A 17,912-nucleotide genomic window follows, 5' to 3' on the forward strand; every position below is an offset into this window, starting at 1 on the left:
GAAGGTGAATCAATCAGCTACTCTCCATCCGTCCAGGAGTCAGCTGTCTAGGTAATTATACTCAAGTTAAGATAGAAGTTGTACTATAATAGAAAAGTTAGGATTGCAGTCCATTTAATCGGGGTTATAGATACCTTATATACCTATGCGATAGGCTGGTCAAGTCATTCGCTAATTATCTGAGTGTTAACGTTAAGGTTCTGTGTGGAGAGTCTGTTTTGTAAAGTCTGTTCGGCAAGGGATGACGCCTCATTATACGGATGATAGCCGCCGGTCGGAACGGAGCTTGAATACAGCGAAATCAGCAGCCTGAGCAGCATACTTACTCCAAAGGTGAGATATGTTCTATTAAGGCCTAAGCGAAGTGCAATAACGTTTTCCTAAGAATATTAGTTAGGATATCAATATTAGGCATTATACAACACCTTAAACCCTCTATAATTAACTAACGACTGTAAGTTTGCTCCGTTTATGCTAATATGCTAGGATTTAACTGTTCAATACATTCCTGTGACAGTGAAAGTATGATGGTACTAAACTAGCAAATTAATATCAAACAATACTGTCCCCACTTTAGCAATTGGTCTCGGTTCATTGTTAACAGTGTCCTCTTTTGATCGCTAGAATGATGCTAAAAATATCCACAGCAATGCAACCGGACGGATTGCCACTGTCGGAAACACGGCATCTCTGAATCGTGGGAAATGACAGTTGAGGATCTTGTGTGTCGAGTGTTGATTGTCTTGATTGTCCGTGCTCTTTCTCGTCTCCCTTAGAGAGCTTACTCCTTTATAGACGAGATACACGTATAGGATGACGTCTGTACAGTGGCGCAGTTAGCTGCTAGTCTTCCTTAGCTCAATAGAGTACATAGGTTTGGCTCCCGCACTAGATCCTGTGATCCTGATCCTTTGGACTAGCACCTGACCCTTTTGACACACCCCCTCAGATTCAATCTATCAGGAGCTTGAATCTAGACTTCTCTCTTGTAGACTGGGTATCTGTATCAGTCCTAGCTGCTTGATGAATCTTTGGTGTAAGGGATAGTTAAGAGCCTTGGTTAACCCGTCTGCCATCATCTTGGCTGAGGGTGTGTATTCCACTTTGATCTTCTTATTTGCCACTTCCTGGCGTAACTAGTGGTTGTGAATATCCACGTGCCGTAGTCGGGTCTGGAGGGTAGCCACTTCAGCCGTGACAAGTTGTATAGTTTGCTGATTGTTATATTGGATCTTTGTAACGAGAGCCCTCTGGGCCAGACCGGGGGAACCGGCCGAATGATGGTGGATGAAGTCACAGTACTGAGGTAGATAAAGCCCCTGCGGGAAACTCTCCTACGCGAGGGACTTCTGATCCGCAAGGATCAGTCTATATGTAGTCAATGACAATAGGAGGCTGTTCACTACGATATCGCCCGCTGGCCAAGGTCTGTTCGGTACTGAGACATCGTAGTCCATCTCCCTCAACGTGTTCCCAGAACAACCCCTTTACAATCTTGATGTGGTGGTTGTCTAGTTTGACTGACAGTTCGGCTAGTAGTCGGCTTATAAAGAGAGACTCTTTGGCGGCTTGTACTAAGGCCAGTAGTTCAGCCTCTGTAGTAGATGTGGTGACGGTTTCTTACTTGTTAGCCCTCTAACCTATAAGCCTACTGTCACGGGACCGGCTGAGGGCGCAGCCCGGGGTACGTGATATAAGCAAGTGGTGTGCAGCGTTCAATCACGGAGTGATTGAACTGGCGGATCTTTTGGTTCATTGGCAGAGTGGTTTACTACGCGCCCTCTTACAATTGTTCAATCACTCCGTGGGTGCACTGGAGGTCCTACATTCAATTCGGCCAGGTGGCGATTGGCGTCAGGGTTCCCCTCCTTCGTTGGCGCTTACAGTGACGTATGACATGGTGGCGGCGCGCTTCGCCCAAGGCCCTACAGGGTGTACGTGGTTTGGGGTTCCCACCTACGGCGAGTCATGCGGATCATTGGGGGTCTAACACTTGCCTGCTATCCTTAGCGGTCGGAAGCCGCCGCGAAGGAGCTCGGGGGCGAGCTCTTCCAGAGGGGAGGATAGTTGTCACGGGACCGGCTGAGGGCGCAGCCCCGGGTACGTGATATAAGCAAGTGGTATGCAGCGTTCAATCACGGAGTGATTGAACTGGCGGATCTTTTGGTTCATTGGCAGAGTGGTTTACTGCGCGCCCTCTTACACCTACTAAATAACTTTATAGCGTATGCCTGGGAGCTTTTTCGATCAAGGCTGTTATCGGCAAAAGAGATATTGCTGGCAATAATATAGTTGTCGCTAACGTACATTATCAGCGAGTGACCCATATCACTGAGTGACCCACCTTAACAATTTTAGCAGAGCTACATCCAAATATGTGATAAGAAATTGTTATCCCTCCTAACAATTTTCTACCGAGTTTTAATGTACAGCTCTGATAAAATTGTTAAGGTGGGTCACTCAGTGATATGGGTCACTCGCTGATAATGTACGTTACCCCTTAATTGTAAGGCCAGTTTGTGCATGCGATGTAGGTAGTGGAGGACTTGGTCTACGGCTTTATGGTACTCGAGTCTAGGGTTGGTATTGAATCTGACTAGCCGTGATACTGTAAAAGCTATGTCAGGCCTTGTGATTATAGCGGCGTATAAGATAGATCTAGTCTTCTGCTGATAATTGGTAATCGATAACGTACGTGATAAGCGAGTCGTACAGACAAGCGAGTCGTACACTCTAACAGGTTTTAGTGGGGTTGCACGCAAAAATACGCTAAGAAATTGCTAAGGTCGGCTAACAATTTCTTACCGTATTTTTGCCTGCAGCTTCACCAAAACTAGTTAGAGTGTACGTCTCGCTTGTCTGTACGACTCGCTTATCACGCACGTTAAATATTCTGCTTTACTATCGTACAACAATAATTCGGCTATGACTATCGAGATTTTGGCCGTTGGATTCGTTGTAGCTAGGTTGACAATCTTATTAAGGTAAGCCGTTTACGATAGCCAGATCAATCCTTTAGATCGATCTCTTATAACTTCGATGCTTAGAAACTATTGTAAGTCATCCCTGTCTGTAAGCTGGTACTTCCGTTGCAGTAAGTTGATTAGTATCTAGATAACGGCTACCTTTTCTTTCTTATAGCCTAAGACAATATCGTTGATGTAGAAGAAAATTAGGATTCCGTCTTTGATTAGGATATAGGGCTTGTGCGGGACGGCCTGGAACCCTAGGGTCGAGAGAGTCGTCTTGAGTTCTTTTTGCTAAAGCAGTGCTGATTCGTGGAGGCTGTATAGGGTTTTCTTTAGCTATAGAACTTTGCTAAGACTTTTATAGCTGGGAGGCATCTGTATGTAGATGGCATCTTCTAGTGTAGCGTTGATAAAGGCGTTGACTATGTCGAACTGTTTTAATTCGAGGTCGAATCTGGCTGTAATAGCTATAACGATATGAAATGATCTAGTAGTGAGGGTACTTGTGAGGGTCAAGGACCCAAGGGTAGTAGGACCAGAGTGCCTGGGTACGAGCAGTGTACGCGCAACGTAGGAGCAGAGTGCTCGTTAGGGGTAGGATGGTGGTCTCATTGAACTCTGTCTCTCTCCTAAGTCCTGTCTTCTACCCCCCTCTTTATGCCCTGCGATGACAGCGTCTGGGCTCACTTACCCCGCTCGCTGCCCCGTCATCGACCTTACTTGTACGCTCCTTCGACGCTCCTCTGACGCGATATCCTCGCCCTTCTGGCCTAGCGTTGTTGTTGCTTTTGCGATCCCGCCGGCGCTGCGGCTTCGGGGCTTCCGTCCTGCGCCCACGCCGACCTTACCTAGCCGGTCCTCACAGAGCCTCCCTCCTTCCGGGCTCCTGCCCTCAGGAGCCATCCGGCCCACGTGCCCCTTCGTAGGTGATGCTGTCGACAATCTTGTTTGCGGGCCTTGTACGTACTAGCTACGTAGTTGCCTGCCCCGCGTAGCGCTCGAGGTACTGGATGTTAGGATACCGCCTATAGTGCTTTCTCGCGGTCCTCGAGTTGCCGCCGCGTCGTCTCTCCTTCCTTACCTTCCTCGCCGTGTAGGCACTTGTGTCAAAAGGGTCAAGAAGCTGGATCCTGGATCTGCAAAACACGAACCCGGATCAGTGTGATCCGGATTAGTGCGACTCGGATAAGTGTGATCCGATCTCTCGGAGACCCGTTAACCCGGGTCTCCGTGGTCCAGGAAATTGGGAATAAGAAGGAAGCTCACCTCCGTTAGACAAGGAAGAAAATAAGACATCCTCAATTTTCCATCTTCAATTTACATCTAAATTTCTATCCCAAATTTAACTCCAAACGTTCAGAGGTGCTGTGCATCCGACAATTAAGAGTCTCATTCGCTCAACCTCCGATTAAGCCAGCCAATAAAGGAAGTATATTCAAAAATCATCTTTGAACCTGATTCAAGATGACTGCTATCAATAACGATAAGACTGTCTACCTGACTAGTTCCGACGACTGGGAATCCTAGAACCTGCAGTTCCAAGCCCAGGCCGTTGTCGGCAATACGTAGGCCCAGATTCAGGATCTTACTCCATTCCTCAGCGAACCTACGGCTCCGGACCCAGCACGTCACAAGCACAAAAGCCCTACCCAGTCAACTATTACGGCTAGAGGGCGTACTAAATCTGTAGTTAAGGACGACCAGACGGCAACCCCGGCAACGGGTTCAACTACATCAGCAATTGCAACTAATCAGCAATTAGAATCAGCGACCTTACAGCAGACGGTTTTCGTACCTTCCAGCTCGAATGGTCTATTTACCAAGCCGAGCTCAAGAAGTATAAGCAACAAACCAATAAGATCGAGCGGCTAAAGCAGTAGATTCTGAAGACAGTCAGTCTATATTACCAGCTTACTTCCTACGATCCGACCGAGACAATCTCGGAGTAGTATTCGGCTGTTCAAGCCCAAGCCGGTATCAGTAACGACAAAGCACTTTCAGACGCTCGCGAAGTCTATCGATAAGCCGTCAAACTCCTTATACGAGTCCCTAAGGACCTAATCAGGTGGTCCGAAAATTAGGAGCAAGCACTCTCTAATGCCCAAAGGAAGAAAGTTCCTGAGGCTCTATCGACAAGTACTTGGTTCCAGGATTTCACTAATGCGGTAAAGCCGATTATAAGTCACTGGGTTACGGCCTATAAGCTAGCAAAAGGAGTAAAGGTATTGCAGTTAACCCTGACCTACCGAGAGGTAGCTAACGACTTTCGGGAGGAGGTAAAGTAGTCAACAAGAGCCTGCAGACCGAGTAGTCACCGGATAGCAAAAGGCGCATTTGGCCCTTCCTTCGCTGCCATAAAAGGTGGTAAAGAGGCCCATCAAGAGGACGCTTCTAATAGCGAAGTCGGCCCTAGTAGTGATAGGGGGGAACAAAACAATAGTCAACGAACGCAATAGGGTAGCTCTAGCGGTAGTAAGCCCAAAAAGCGGAATAAAGCTCCGGGCAAGGCCGAGACCCTAGAGGGCAAAAGACCTAAAATAGGGCCAAGGAAGGCCTTAGGTACAGCTACAACTATATATCCCTGTTATAGCTAGTTCTACTATTTATAGAGATACTACTATACCTTTCCAGAATTAGCACCTAAAGGTTTTACTGAAAGAGACTACATTCGGATCAGGGTCGACAAGGCCTTAAAGGATCTGACATTGCAAAAAGAAGTCGAGAAGTTGAAGTATCAGATGGAGTCACAGAGTTGACTAGGCCGGAAAATCGGCCGTTGCCCTAGCAGTTTTCTAATTACAAAGACAGCCCTCTTAACAGCTGAGTATCCTTTGAAGAATTCAGCTATCCTAGATTCTGGAACTACTATTTATATCTTTAACCGAAGAGACAGATTCAATAATTTCAAGAAGGCCGAGCCTGGCAATTATATGTAGGCCGGGGACAGCCTAGTACCCATCCAAGGGTACGGAGATATGGATATCCAGATTCAGGGACACTAGCCATTACGATCTCAATAGCAAAAGATAAGGCAGCGCCGATAAACTACCTACGTCCTACGGCTTCGAGACGTAGCCTACTGCCCTAGGTTTGTCTATAACCTAGTCTCCTTATAGCAGTTACGAAAGCAAGGCATCTAGTAGGATACAAGTCCTGGTAACAACTGCCTACGGAGATCCAATAGCTTCGTCCTTAGCTATCTAGTAGATCGATACGATCAGTTTGTCCTGGAAGACCTACCTCGTACCTACTCCAATGCAGCCTTCGTTATACGCCGCAACAGGTTCAATACCTATATTCAAAGACGGCCCAGCAAAACGATTACTAACTTATAGCATTTACGGCTTGGCCATCCTGGCCCACAGGCGTTGGAACACCTGGTCCAGCATATCCAAGGCATACGAATCAAAGGGCCCACCACAGTCGAATGTGAGGCATATAGAGTCTCCAAGACCAAGCTTCAAATTCGCCGGTAACCCCGAGACTACAACGAAGGCCCAGGGATACGATTTGCTATAGACCTCTTCGACTTCAAGGAAGGGTATAACGGCTACCGATATCTATTGTTGATAACCGATAGGTGGTCTGGCTTAACTTAGGACTACTATCTTCAGGACAGAGAGGCTGAATCTATTACTTTAGCACTCGATCATTTCTTTAGTACCCTAGAGCAACAATACCAACTACAGCCCAAAGTAGTAGAATACGACAATGAATTCCATCAGCCGGTTATCAAGGCTGTCTTCACACAACGTTTCATCAAGGTCGAGCCTTCGGTACCCAATACACCAGCGCAAAATGGAGGCGCCGAACACTCAAGGGATGTGATCACAGAAAAGATCAGGGTAATGCGAACCGGTACCAAATTTCTTGCAATACTTTGGCCAGAGATTACTAGAGCTACAGTCTACCTATACAATCGGACCCCTAAATATAGCTACAACTGGAAGACCTCGTACAATCGTTTCCATACCTACCTTATCTACAGAGACGGTATAGTAGTAGAAGACAGGAAGCCAGACCAGGCCCATCTCCGAGCTTACAGCTACAAAGCCTTTACCTTAACAACAAGCGCTTAAAAAGGGGTATTCAACAAGCCGAAAAATCTTCGGTAATAGAACCCAAAGCTGGAACCAAGAGCTTAGATCAGTTACCTTATCGGATACAGCTCTTCAAATATCTACAGGATCTGGAACCCGGTAACCAACAGGGTAATTAGCACAAGGGATATAATATTCAATGAAGGGGAGATCTTCAACGGGGATATCCAAACCCTAAAAGACAACTGCCTGTATCTCCAACTCGACGAACTGAGCTACCTTCTTACAACGATACAACTACCCGAACCAGAGGTACCAAGATCTACAGCACTAGAAGAAGAAGTTGTCGAACAGCCGATACTAGATACCGACAAGGACCAGGAAGACGAGACGGCTGAAGAAGAGGCTGAAGAAGAGGTGCAATTTCTATATACGTCCTTAAGATTTGAGCCGTATCCTATACTTCCTTTGACGCCGCCGGCTGCATTACTTGCAGCTTCGATCCAACAAGCCGATTATCAAGCCGTACTGGATTCAACCTTCAAACCCTAGATAGCTGCTTTTATAGTAGGACGGTTATAGCAACCGGCTGGGATATATAATAGTCAGGCAGTTACAAAAGCAATAGTACAACGACTTGCTAGACGGCCTTACGGCCTACAAACTCTCTATAGCCAAGATTTACCTCTACTACCGAAGTAGTACTACCAGCTCAAAGACCACCTATTCAAGGATCAATTTATCTAAGCTGAAAAGGATCACCTGCAAGTAAATACTACAATAGATTGTTAGTCCGAGGTCGACTAGCAAGAACTATAGAAAGAAGATAAGGACGTTTTAGGTTGTATGTGGGTATATACCTACAAATACAGCGAAGACGGAACCCTTAAAAAGTGCAAGGCAAGGCTAGTTATCAGGGGTAACTAATAAAGACTATCGATATAGGAGACCTATACAGCTACCCTCGCTGTAAGATCGTTCCGTATCGTCATAGCTATCGTAGCTAGGTTCGACCTTAAATTGAAGCAGTACGACGCAGTCAACGCCTTCGTCAACGCTACTCTAGAAGATACTATCTATATACAGATGCCTCCCGGCTATAAAAATCCTAGTAAAGTCTTATGGCTGAAGAAAGCCTTATATAGCCTCCGCGAATCACTATTACTTTGGTAAAAGGAGCTGAAGAAGATTCTCTTGGCCCTGAGGTTCCAGGCCGTCCTATACGAGCCCTATATCCTGATCAAGGACGGAATCCTGATTTTCTTCTACGTCGACGATATTGTCCTGGGTTACAAGAAGGAAAAAGCAGCCGATGCCCAGACCCTAATCAACCTACTGCAGTAGAAATACCAGCTTACTGGTAGAGATGATTTACAGTGGTTCCTAGGCATCGAAGTTATAAGAGACCGATCCAAAGGATTGATCTGGCTATCGCAAACGGCTTACCTTGATAAAATTGTCAACCTGGTTACAACGAGCCTAATAGCCAAGATCCTAATAGCTACGGCCGAATTATTGCCGTACGATAGTAAAGTAGAGCACTCGTCAATTACCAGTTATCAGCAGAAGACTGGATCTATCCTATATACCACTGTAATTACGAGGCCCAATATAGCTTTTACAGTATTACGGCTAGTCAGATTCAATACCAACCCTGGGCCCCAGCACTATAAAGCCGTAGACCAAGTTCTCTACTACCTATATCATACACGCAAAATGGCCCTGCAATTAGGGAGTAGTAACGACTACGTTATTGCTAGCGACGCCTCCTTCGCGGATAACAGCCATGATCAAAAGAGCTCTCAGGCGTATGCTATAAAGTTGTTTAGTAGGCTTATAGGTTAGAGGGCCAATAAGCAAGAAATCGTTACCACATCTACTATAGAGGCCAAACTACTGGCCTTGGCACAAGCCACTAAAGAATCTCTCTTCGTAAGCTGACTACTGGCCGAACTGTCAGTCAAACTGGACGACCACCACATCAAGATTTAGTATGACAATCAGCAGACTATACGACTTGTCACGGCTGAAGTGGCTACCCTCCAGACCCGACTACGGCACGTGGATATTCACAACCACTGGTTGCGCCAGGAAGTAGCAAGCAAGAAAATCAAGGTGGAATACACGCCCTCAGCCAAGATGATGGCAGACGGACTGACCAAGGCTCTTAACTACCCCTTACACCAAAGATTTATCAAGCAACCAGGGCTGACGCAGATACCCAGTCTGCAAGAGAGAAGTCCAGATTCAAGTCCTTGATGGGTTGAATCTGAGGGGGTGTGTCAAAAGGGTCAAGAAGCTGGATCCTGGATCTGCAAAACACGAACCCGGATCAGTGTAATCCGGATTAGTGCGACTCGGATAAGTATGATCCGATCTCTCGGAGATCCGTTAACCCGGGTCTCCCTAGTCCAGGAAATTGGGAATAAGAAGGAAGCTCACCTCCGCTAGACAAGGAAGAAAACAAGACATCCTCAATTTTATCTGAATTTCCATCCCAAATTTAACTCCGAACGTTCAGAGGTGCTGTGCATCCGACAACTTGCAGCCGCCGGAGCTTGTTGTTGCGTAGACGCTGCGGGTTGTAAGCGCGGAAGTATCGGGGTCACTGCGTTGTATAGTATGGCGATTGTTTAGCTATATATTGTTACCTTCCCTTGGTCTCAACAATAGTATACGCGTAGCCTCAATGACTCAGAAGTAGGGGAGAGGGGGTTTTTTTTTACTGAGAAAAGGAAGTCAGAGTAGATAGTATAAGGTAATTGCACTCAGGTTGCGTAGTCGTAGTAGTGTGAGGACCGGCTGAGCGGAGCCAGCGTGAGGCGCGGTCCGGAAGCCTCGGAGCCGCAGCGTAAGCGAGCCTCAGAAGCAACAACGGCACTAAGCTGGAATGGCATAAATAGCGCGTCAGATGAGCGTCAAAGGAGCGCACCAGCAAGGAGGACGACAAAGCAGCAGAGCGGGGAAGTAAGCCCTAGCGATACTGTCACGGGCATAAGAAGGAGGGCGGGAGACAGAGCTTAGGAGAGAGGCAGAGTTCAATGAGACCACCACTCGACCCCTAACGAGCACTCTGCTCCTACGTTGCGCGTGCACTGCTTGTACCTAGACACTCTGGTCTTACTACCCTTAGATCCTTGATCCTCACAGGTGAGTTCGAGATCAATGCCCTCCTCTTTTATCCAGAGCTCGTACTCTATATAACCCTGGAGAGCTATAGTCCTAGTATCGTTGTCCTATCTGATTATATAGATAGCAAGTCCGAACTAGCGTTTCGTATGCCTCTCGAAGTTCCTGATAACGTTGAAGACCTCGAGTTGCATTTTGTTAGGCAGTCGGTACGAATAGGGCTTCCTACTATACTCGTCCTTAATTACAAGTAGCTATCGAGAGCCGTTATACGCTCTTTCGAATTAGAAGAAGTCCTACTATACTCTCCAGAACGGTCTTACCGAATGCCTTTCTGACGGCCTCCTGGATATATCTGTCTTCGTATATGCTCGAGCATAGCTCTCGTACTTTACCTACGCGATACCCTTGATCTTAACGTTCCTGGTATAAAGGACGAGCTTCCTAAGTACTTCTAGACCGAGGTAACCAGCTCTCTTGTACCAGAGCTCCTCAGAGTCTTTCCGAGGTTATAGTAGATCGCGAGACTTCCTCTATATACGCCTTAAACCTTGTTCTACGTTCGTAGTAAATATCACAATACCTATAGTATTCAGAGGGATATGCCCGAGTACAGGAGAGTAGTTAAAAAGCTTATATTCGAAAAATATAAGATTCATTTCGCGCCTTAGTTTCTTAATTACAAAGCTTTTAGGTACTCCTATCCATAGTATATAGTCCTAGCTATAGTACTAAACTCCCTTCTTCTAAAGAGGCGCCTTTGCAATAATATTAGTGTGGAAGCCCTCAATAACAGCGATGTTTTCTAAGATAAGGTCTGTAATTGTAACGAGAGTCTCCAGACAAAGGTCAGGAGGACCCGCCGAATGATGTTAGATGATGTCACGATACAGGATAGATAAGAACCCCGTGAGGGAACTCTCTCACACGGGGCACTTCTGATCTGCAAGGATCAGTCTCTGTATAATTGATAGGAGGCTGTTTACCAAGATATCGCCCGCTGGTCCAGGTCTTTTCGGTATCAAGACATCGTGGTCCATCTCCCTCAACGTGTTCTCAAAACAACCCCTTTACAGTAATATACCCGTTCTTATCCCTAAGCACTGTAGGCATAATCCTACGCCCCCTACTAGAGATAGAGAACTGTAACGAGTCTATGAGTATACAGTCCCCGGGCTTAACCTTAACAAAGAAGCCTAGCTCGAGGTATACTACGTCGTTAACTAGATAGATAGTACCGCAGTTGTCGTATAAAGTGCTGTTATAAAGGGGGTAACACCCTAGATATAGGGTTAAGAACACCCTAGAAGCTTCCTCAAGTTATATGAGGAGCTCGGGATCAATGACAGTAGCATTAATTGACGTTAGGAGTATAGGCTCGCTATAGGGCACTTGAGACATCCCTCCAGGAGCTTACTTACCACCTATTTAATTGTTGACCTCCTTTTCGAAGTACTTGCAGAGGCCTTTCTACTTCAGATCAGCAAGCTTCTCGTAGGTTCTCTAACGTTCTTCGTCAATAAGAGCCATTCCTAAGTACTTAGTAGAGCCTATAACAGCAAGGTACAGGAGATTACAATTTTTAGCTTTCCAGGGGTACTTCCCTTTTAGGCATAGGTAGCTTCTTAGCTTATTACTACCGTTCCCTAAACCGTTTCCCGAAGTATTTCCTAACTACTTCGAGCCCTTGGAGTTACCTACGTCGCTCGGCAGCGTTGTTATAAAGTTTAGGTACGCCTTTCCCCTACGTTAGTTCGCTCCTTCGTAGATAAGTGCCTACAGGGCGAGTCCGAGATTAGTAACGTCAGACGAATCGTACCCGAGAGTATCGTTCTCGATGATCTCCTCGAGCCTACAACGTACCTAGTTAGGTACAATACAGTGAGATACAGCGGTCAGGAACTTCTTAGCGACATAGGTACCCTTAACAACATCGAGCTTCTCAGCTATAGCGTACTGGAATACGTTGATCCAAGTGCCAATCCATTCCTCTAGCTTCATACCGCCCTTCTTAGCTTATTCGAGAACGGTATCGTACTCTACTCGCAGAGCCGTTTCTACACTCGTAGCAGCTGGTACCGTAATCTTGCAGAGCGTGCAAACAAGTTCGCGAATACTGGATTTACCATTCGCATTTAGGATAAGGTTTGCCGTATTGAAGAGCTGGGAATCCACCGTCTACGTGATCCAGTTGACGAGACCCTCGAGCGTAGAACGAGTTTATATGAGCTTCATGAACTTCCGAATATAGTCAGCAAGCTCCTACGCATAGAACTTCTCGATCTCTTGGTCCGTAGGCATATCAGGAGGCTTGGGCTTCACGCCTCTATACTCCTCAGAGGTTTCTTCCCACAACTCCAACTAGGAAGTGTATCGCTGAACTCGCGTTTCCTGAAGGAGCTTCCCAGACGCCAACAGGGTAGGAGCCTCAGGAAGTTCGCTAAGGTCTTCTTCAACGTCGGTAGAATCCGGGTCGACTAGTTTCCAGACGTGAAGGCGCTAGGTAACCTATTTGAGGAGCGTATACTATAGAGGCCAGTCGCCTCCGAGGCGCAGTTTGACGTACGCCGATACCGTGAGTGTTGGAATCTTCGAATCTATAACGTGCTTTCTTGAGCTCTCGAACTTGGCAGACGGGTTACTAGGATTATGAAGGACAAGGTAGAAAGAATTGAATCCTCTGACTTGCGTAAGCGTCCTGTAACACAATTTCTAGCTATGTGCGGAACGGCTTGGGGCGCCGGGCTCATAACTGCCACGCGTACAAGAGCTTAGCAGAGGTCGTAGGAAGTGCGTAGAAAGGTTGAAGTCTCTGAAGATCTATCTACTTCAGTAGGAGACTGAAGAACTGGCTTAAATACATAAAGGAAATGGTTTGGGCAAGCTTACATGATGAACTACTGAGCTCGGCGGTGAGAGCCGAGCTCTACAAGTGCGGTTTCCAGCGTGATACTAATAGATTCAGGTCATTTAATAAAATATAGCCTAGCTTGACAACTAGAATTAGATACTAAAGAGGCTGAGAAACGGGAGGAAGTAAGGAACGAATCTGAAGCTGAAGACTAGGAGTCTCTAGGGCTTTATATAAGACCTTCCTTTCTTTTACAACTAACTGGCATCTATTAACGTATTTGATAAGCGAGTTACGCAGACAAGCGAGTTGCGCACGCCCCACCACGACGCGTCCTCTTTATACTTTACATCGAATTTTTCTACAACCCGATATGCCTCCCACTTCAAAGGAAGCGAGGGTAATCTTAGCCCTTAAAGCGATCCAAAACGACAAAAAGTTAAGCCTTCGAACTGTAGCTAAGCTCTATGACGTACCAGAATCAACTCTCCGTTACCGACGTAGTGGCAAGCCTGCACGACGCGATATTGCAGCCAACTCGCGCAAGCTCACAGATCTGGAAGAGAAGGCAATAGTTCAGTATATAATTGAGCTATCTGAACGTATATTCCCACCTAGATTATATAGTATAGAAGATATAGCCAACCAACTACTACGCGAACGCGACGCGTCCCCTGTTGGCAAACACTGGGCTCACAACTTCGTTAAACGCCAGCTAGAGCTCCATATACGTTAGACGCGTCGGTACGACTACCAGAGGGCCAAGTACGAAGATCCAAAGGTCATTAGCAAATGGTTTACCTTCGTATAAAACGTTAAGGCCAAGTACAGTATTGTAGATGACGATATCTATAACTTCGACGAGACTAGGTTTATAATAGGTATTATCTTTATAGGTATAGTAGTTACAACCTCGGATAGCCGGGGCAAGGCAAAACTAGTTCAGCCTAGTAACCGGGAATGGGCAACAGTGATCTAGAGAGTCAATGCCTTCGGCTAGGCTATCCCTCTATTTATAATCCTAGCTGTATAGTACTACCTCGCTAACTGGTATACGGAGTGCAACCTCCTAGCTGACTAGCGTATCGTAACTACCGATAATAGCTGGACTACTAATGCTATAGGTCTCGATTGGATTAAGTACTTCGACTACTATATGGCACCTCGTATAAAGGGCAAATACCGGTTGTTAACCCTCAACGGCTATAAGAGCTACTACTCGACCGAATTCGAGCTCTACTGCCAGGAGTACCAGATCGTTACGCTCTACATACCTCTGCATTCCTCCTACTACCTCCAGCTACTCGATATTGGCTGCTTTAGGCTGCTAAAGCAGGTATACGGTCGCTAGATCGAGGACTTGATACGTATATATATCAACTATATAAGCAAGCTCGAATTCTTTAATACCTTCCGTACGGCCTTCTTTGTCTCTATAACAGAGAAAAATATCTAGGGTAGCTTTTCAGGTGCTGGCCTTATGCCGTATAACCCAGAGAGTATACTTTCTAAGCTGGATGTAAAGCTTTATACACTAATACCTCTGAACTCCCAGGCCGGTATCCCATAACCTTAGGTATTCCAGACACCATACAACCCACGAGAAGCCAACTCTCAGTTAACGCTTATCAAGACTCGTATTACCAACTATCAAAATAGCTCCCCAACTTCGATATTAGCTGCTATAGACCAGCTTACCAAGGGTACGATGGCTGTAATACACTAGATAGCCCTCCTTCAAGCAGAGGTCTCTTCGCTCTGTAAGGTCAACGTGTTATAAGAGGGGGTCGTACGAAGGTTCGGTGCTGTGGTGTATGCGGTAAACCTGGCTACAATGCACGCACTTGCCAGGAGGTTGCAGAAGTATCTGATTCAGCTGTTTCTGATGTAATTATAGTCAGTTCCTAGTGTTGTTGTTTTGTAATTGAGGATAGTGTTCGTTGAGTAGTGGGGTGTGCATAACTCGCTTGTCTGCGCAACTCGCTTATCAAATACGTTACTATTATTTTCTATTACTTATTGATAACGTACATTATCAGCGAGTGACCCATATCACTGAGTGACCCACCTTAACAATTTTAGCAGAGCTACATCCAAATATGTGATAAGAAATTGTTATCCCTCCTAACAATTTTCTACCGAGTTTTAATGTACAGCTCTGATAAAATTGTTAAGGTGGGTCACTCAGTGATATGGGTCACTCGCTGATAATGTACGTTATAGGTTTTTCAACCCGCTGTTATAGTGCAGTTTTCCTATTTATTTAACAGTAGAAGATCTGGTATACCCTATCTCAAGTAAAGTAGTGTAGGAAGAATAAATAAATAAATAGAAGAAAATAAAGGAATCCTATATAGGGACTACCCTAGACTATATTTACTCAAGAAAAAACGAGGCCAATATCATAAAGGTAGAAGTAGCTCTGAAAGATATATAGGATAAAGTGCTCCAGAACTTAATAGATATATTAATCAGTCTATACCTAGGCATCTAGCTATAGTGTATAAGATACGAGGCTAGTATACTAAATATTAAAGCCCAGTAAAATACCGTCAATTTGATTAAGTCTGCGTTCAATTTAGCTCAGTTTTAACTGCGTTATAGCTGTTCTTGCAAAGAGAGTAGCAAAGTGGGCAGGACGCTAAGGCGAGTGTGACCAAACTTTTTGACAGAGTCTTTAACTAGGAGTAAATATTAACTAAGGTAACTAATATGATCTCTATTAGGTAAACAATCTTAATATAGTTATTATATACTATTTTAACACTAGACTTGTCTAGACGAGGGCGACATTGGCCCATAGATTACAGGATAAAGGAGGCAAAGGGCAGGGAGAAAGTAGAGGAGATGAGGAGGTAGGAACCAAACGATGGAAAACAGGGAGACGGGAATATCTAGGGTACAAAGAATGGGCGTCAGAGGGGAGAGGCTCTATTTATACTACCGGCGCGCTGGGCCGTACGGCCGGGGCAGTTCTGAGATAGCACTATACCCGATCAAGAAGGGCGCCATCCCCAGCGGGTGCAACAGCATGTTCTCGATTACGTTGGAAAAGAACGCTCTGTTTCCATGTGCATTTTCAATTTACCACACATACATTACCTACGGTGCCGGAAGACGCTTCCGACAATCCGGACAGACGCTCTCCCTTCAAGACAGATAGTTAAACACAAACAAGAAACAAACTGAAGCTCAGAGTGGCAACAACTTAAACCATTTCATCTCCCCTTGCATGATACTGCCCATTACCCCTCACCGCGACCGAGTCTGGGTAGCCCAGTCCCTGGCCCTGGCCATACGGAACACTCGTGCTGCCGTCCCTCGCATATGTAGCACTGCTCGCTGCGCTCCCTCCCCTCCTCTTTTCTCGCGTGCTCCTCCTCCCAGGCTTCCTCCTCCTCCCCCACCCCAGCTTCCTCGTCCAGACGGCCCTCTCCATATACTCGGGCATCAACGAAGCCGCAACGTCATAATCGAAGACATTGTTCCTCGTCAGGGGAATGTGATTGTGCCTCCAATCCCAGACCGCCGCGTAGCATACGCGGTACGACATAAACGCCACGACCGTCCCAATCACCATCCCCGCTACGATGTCATACCAGTTGTGGGCCTGGTCGATCGTGAGCGCGCCCGCCATGAGGGCGGCGGCGAGCAGCGGCGCGAGCAGCAGTGCCAGCCAGTAAAACGACGCCTGGAAGTTCGCCCACACCTTGAGCTTGGCGTTCATCCATAGAAACAAAAAGACGTAGCTCGCGAACGCGGAGGTGGCGTGGCCGGACGGGAAGCTCGTCATGGCAGTCTGCAGCTCAACCTTGTCCGGGTTGGTGCACACGTCGACCGTGTACATGATCTGGTGGAACCCGACCGCGTTGAGGCCGGTGGTGTTGTGGGATTGCGCGCGGGAGATGTCGGGTTGGCAGACAGACAGGAAATATGGCCGGAACCCGCCAATGAGTTGCTTCATGATGACTTGGAAGAGGGCGCTCAGGATGAGCGAGTAGAGCAGCCCCAGTATGGCGTTGTTGGCGTCCCAGAAGGAGCGGATGCGGATCTGGGCGAGGAGGATGATGCCGATGGGGATGACGGTCGATATGACAGCCGACAACACGGGCGAGATGACCCATTGGCGGTTAGGGTACGCCATTTCTGGATAGACGATGTCGCCTGATGTGTCGAAGGTTATGGGAAAGTTTCGCACCGCGGCGACGGGGGCTTGGTAGATCTAGGTTCGATGTGGAATTAGTGGCGGGTTTTGTTGCAACGTGCACCAGCTTAAACGTACACTCAGGGCGGCAGCGCCGAGAATCGCCATGGCTATCAGGTCCTTCCATGAGACCTTGATCCAGTCGATGATGAACCAAAACAGCTGCTTGAAGAGTGAGTCTCCATGGCGGGTAGGGGCCTTGTCGTGTATCGTCGTTTCATGACGAGGATCATGCCGGGGCAATGGCCGCATTTTGGCGACTAATTAGTGAGGCAGTTCGATACCCGGGGATGGCTGACCACCGATGGATGGTTTTCTGGAGGCAGCTATTAGGTTGTGTATCGTGGGTTGCTTGAAGCTCACAGGAGCACTGCTCGGGCTCTTTGTGTCTGGAATCGGAGAAAGGTTGAAGATGGGGGGGCTCGGGGCCTGTCAGTCCCATAGGCCGTTTTTAAGTGTCGTAATGCTTTTCCACACGCATTTAAGCGTCTCAAGAACCTGATTTGACATTTCTGGTCGCTCATGCTTGTGTGCACTGGCTCGAGTGATGCAATGCCATTTGGGGGGAGCACAGAGCAGTGGCTTGGCGGTACCAACACCAATGACGTCATACCGCCGCGAGAGGGATAGCACGGCGGCAAAGACGCGTTTGGCCGTCCTTTTGCATGTATCTCTGTATCCGCCGGGAACGGCGCCCTTCCCGATACGCCGCGCCGAAC

General features: G+C 46.9%; 1 protein-coding gene across 1 annotated transcript; it reads right to left on the reverse strand.

Annotated features, from left to right (window-relative positions):
* Positions 1-16,197: 16,197 nt before the first annotated feature.
* On the reverse strand, positions 16,198-17,445 carry MFIFM68171_07080 (Diacylglycerol pyrophosphate phosphatase DPP1; the record flags this gene model as incomplete). Its single annotated transcript, XM_071062500.1, has 2 exons — positions 16,198-17,211; positions 17,272-17,445. 2 exons carry the CDS (start codon positions 17,443-17,445, stop codon positions 16,198-16,200), a joined length of 1,188 nt encoding a protein of 395 aa, XP_070918601.1.
* Positions 17,446-17,912: the final 467 nt, after the last annotated feature.

The sequence above is a fragment of the Madurella fahalii genome, assembly GCF_045866475.1.
Source record: "Madurella fahalii IFM 68171 DNA, scaffold_4, whole genome shotgun sequence".
Classification (NCBI taxonomy): domain Eukaryota; kingdom Fungi; phylum Ascomycota; class Sordariomycetes; order Sordariales; genus Madurella; species Madurella fahalii.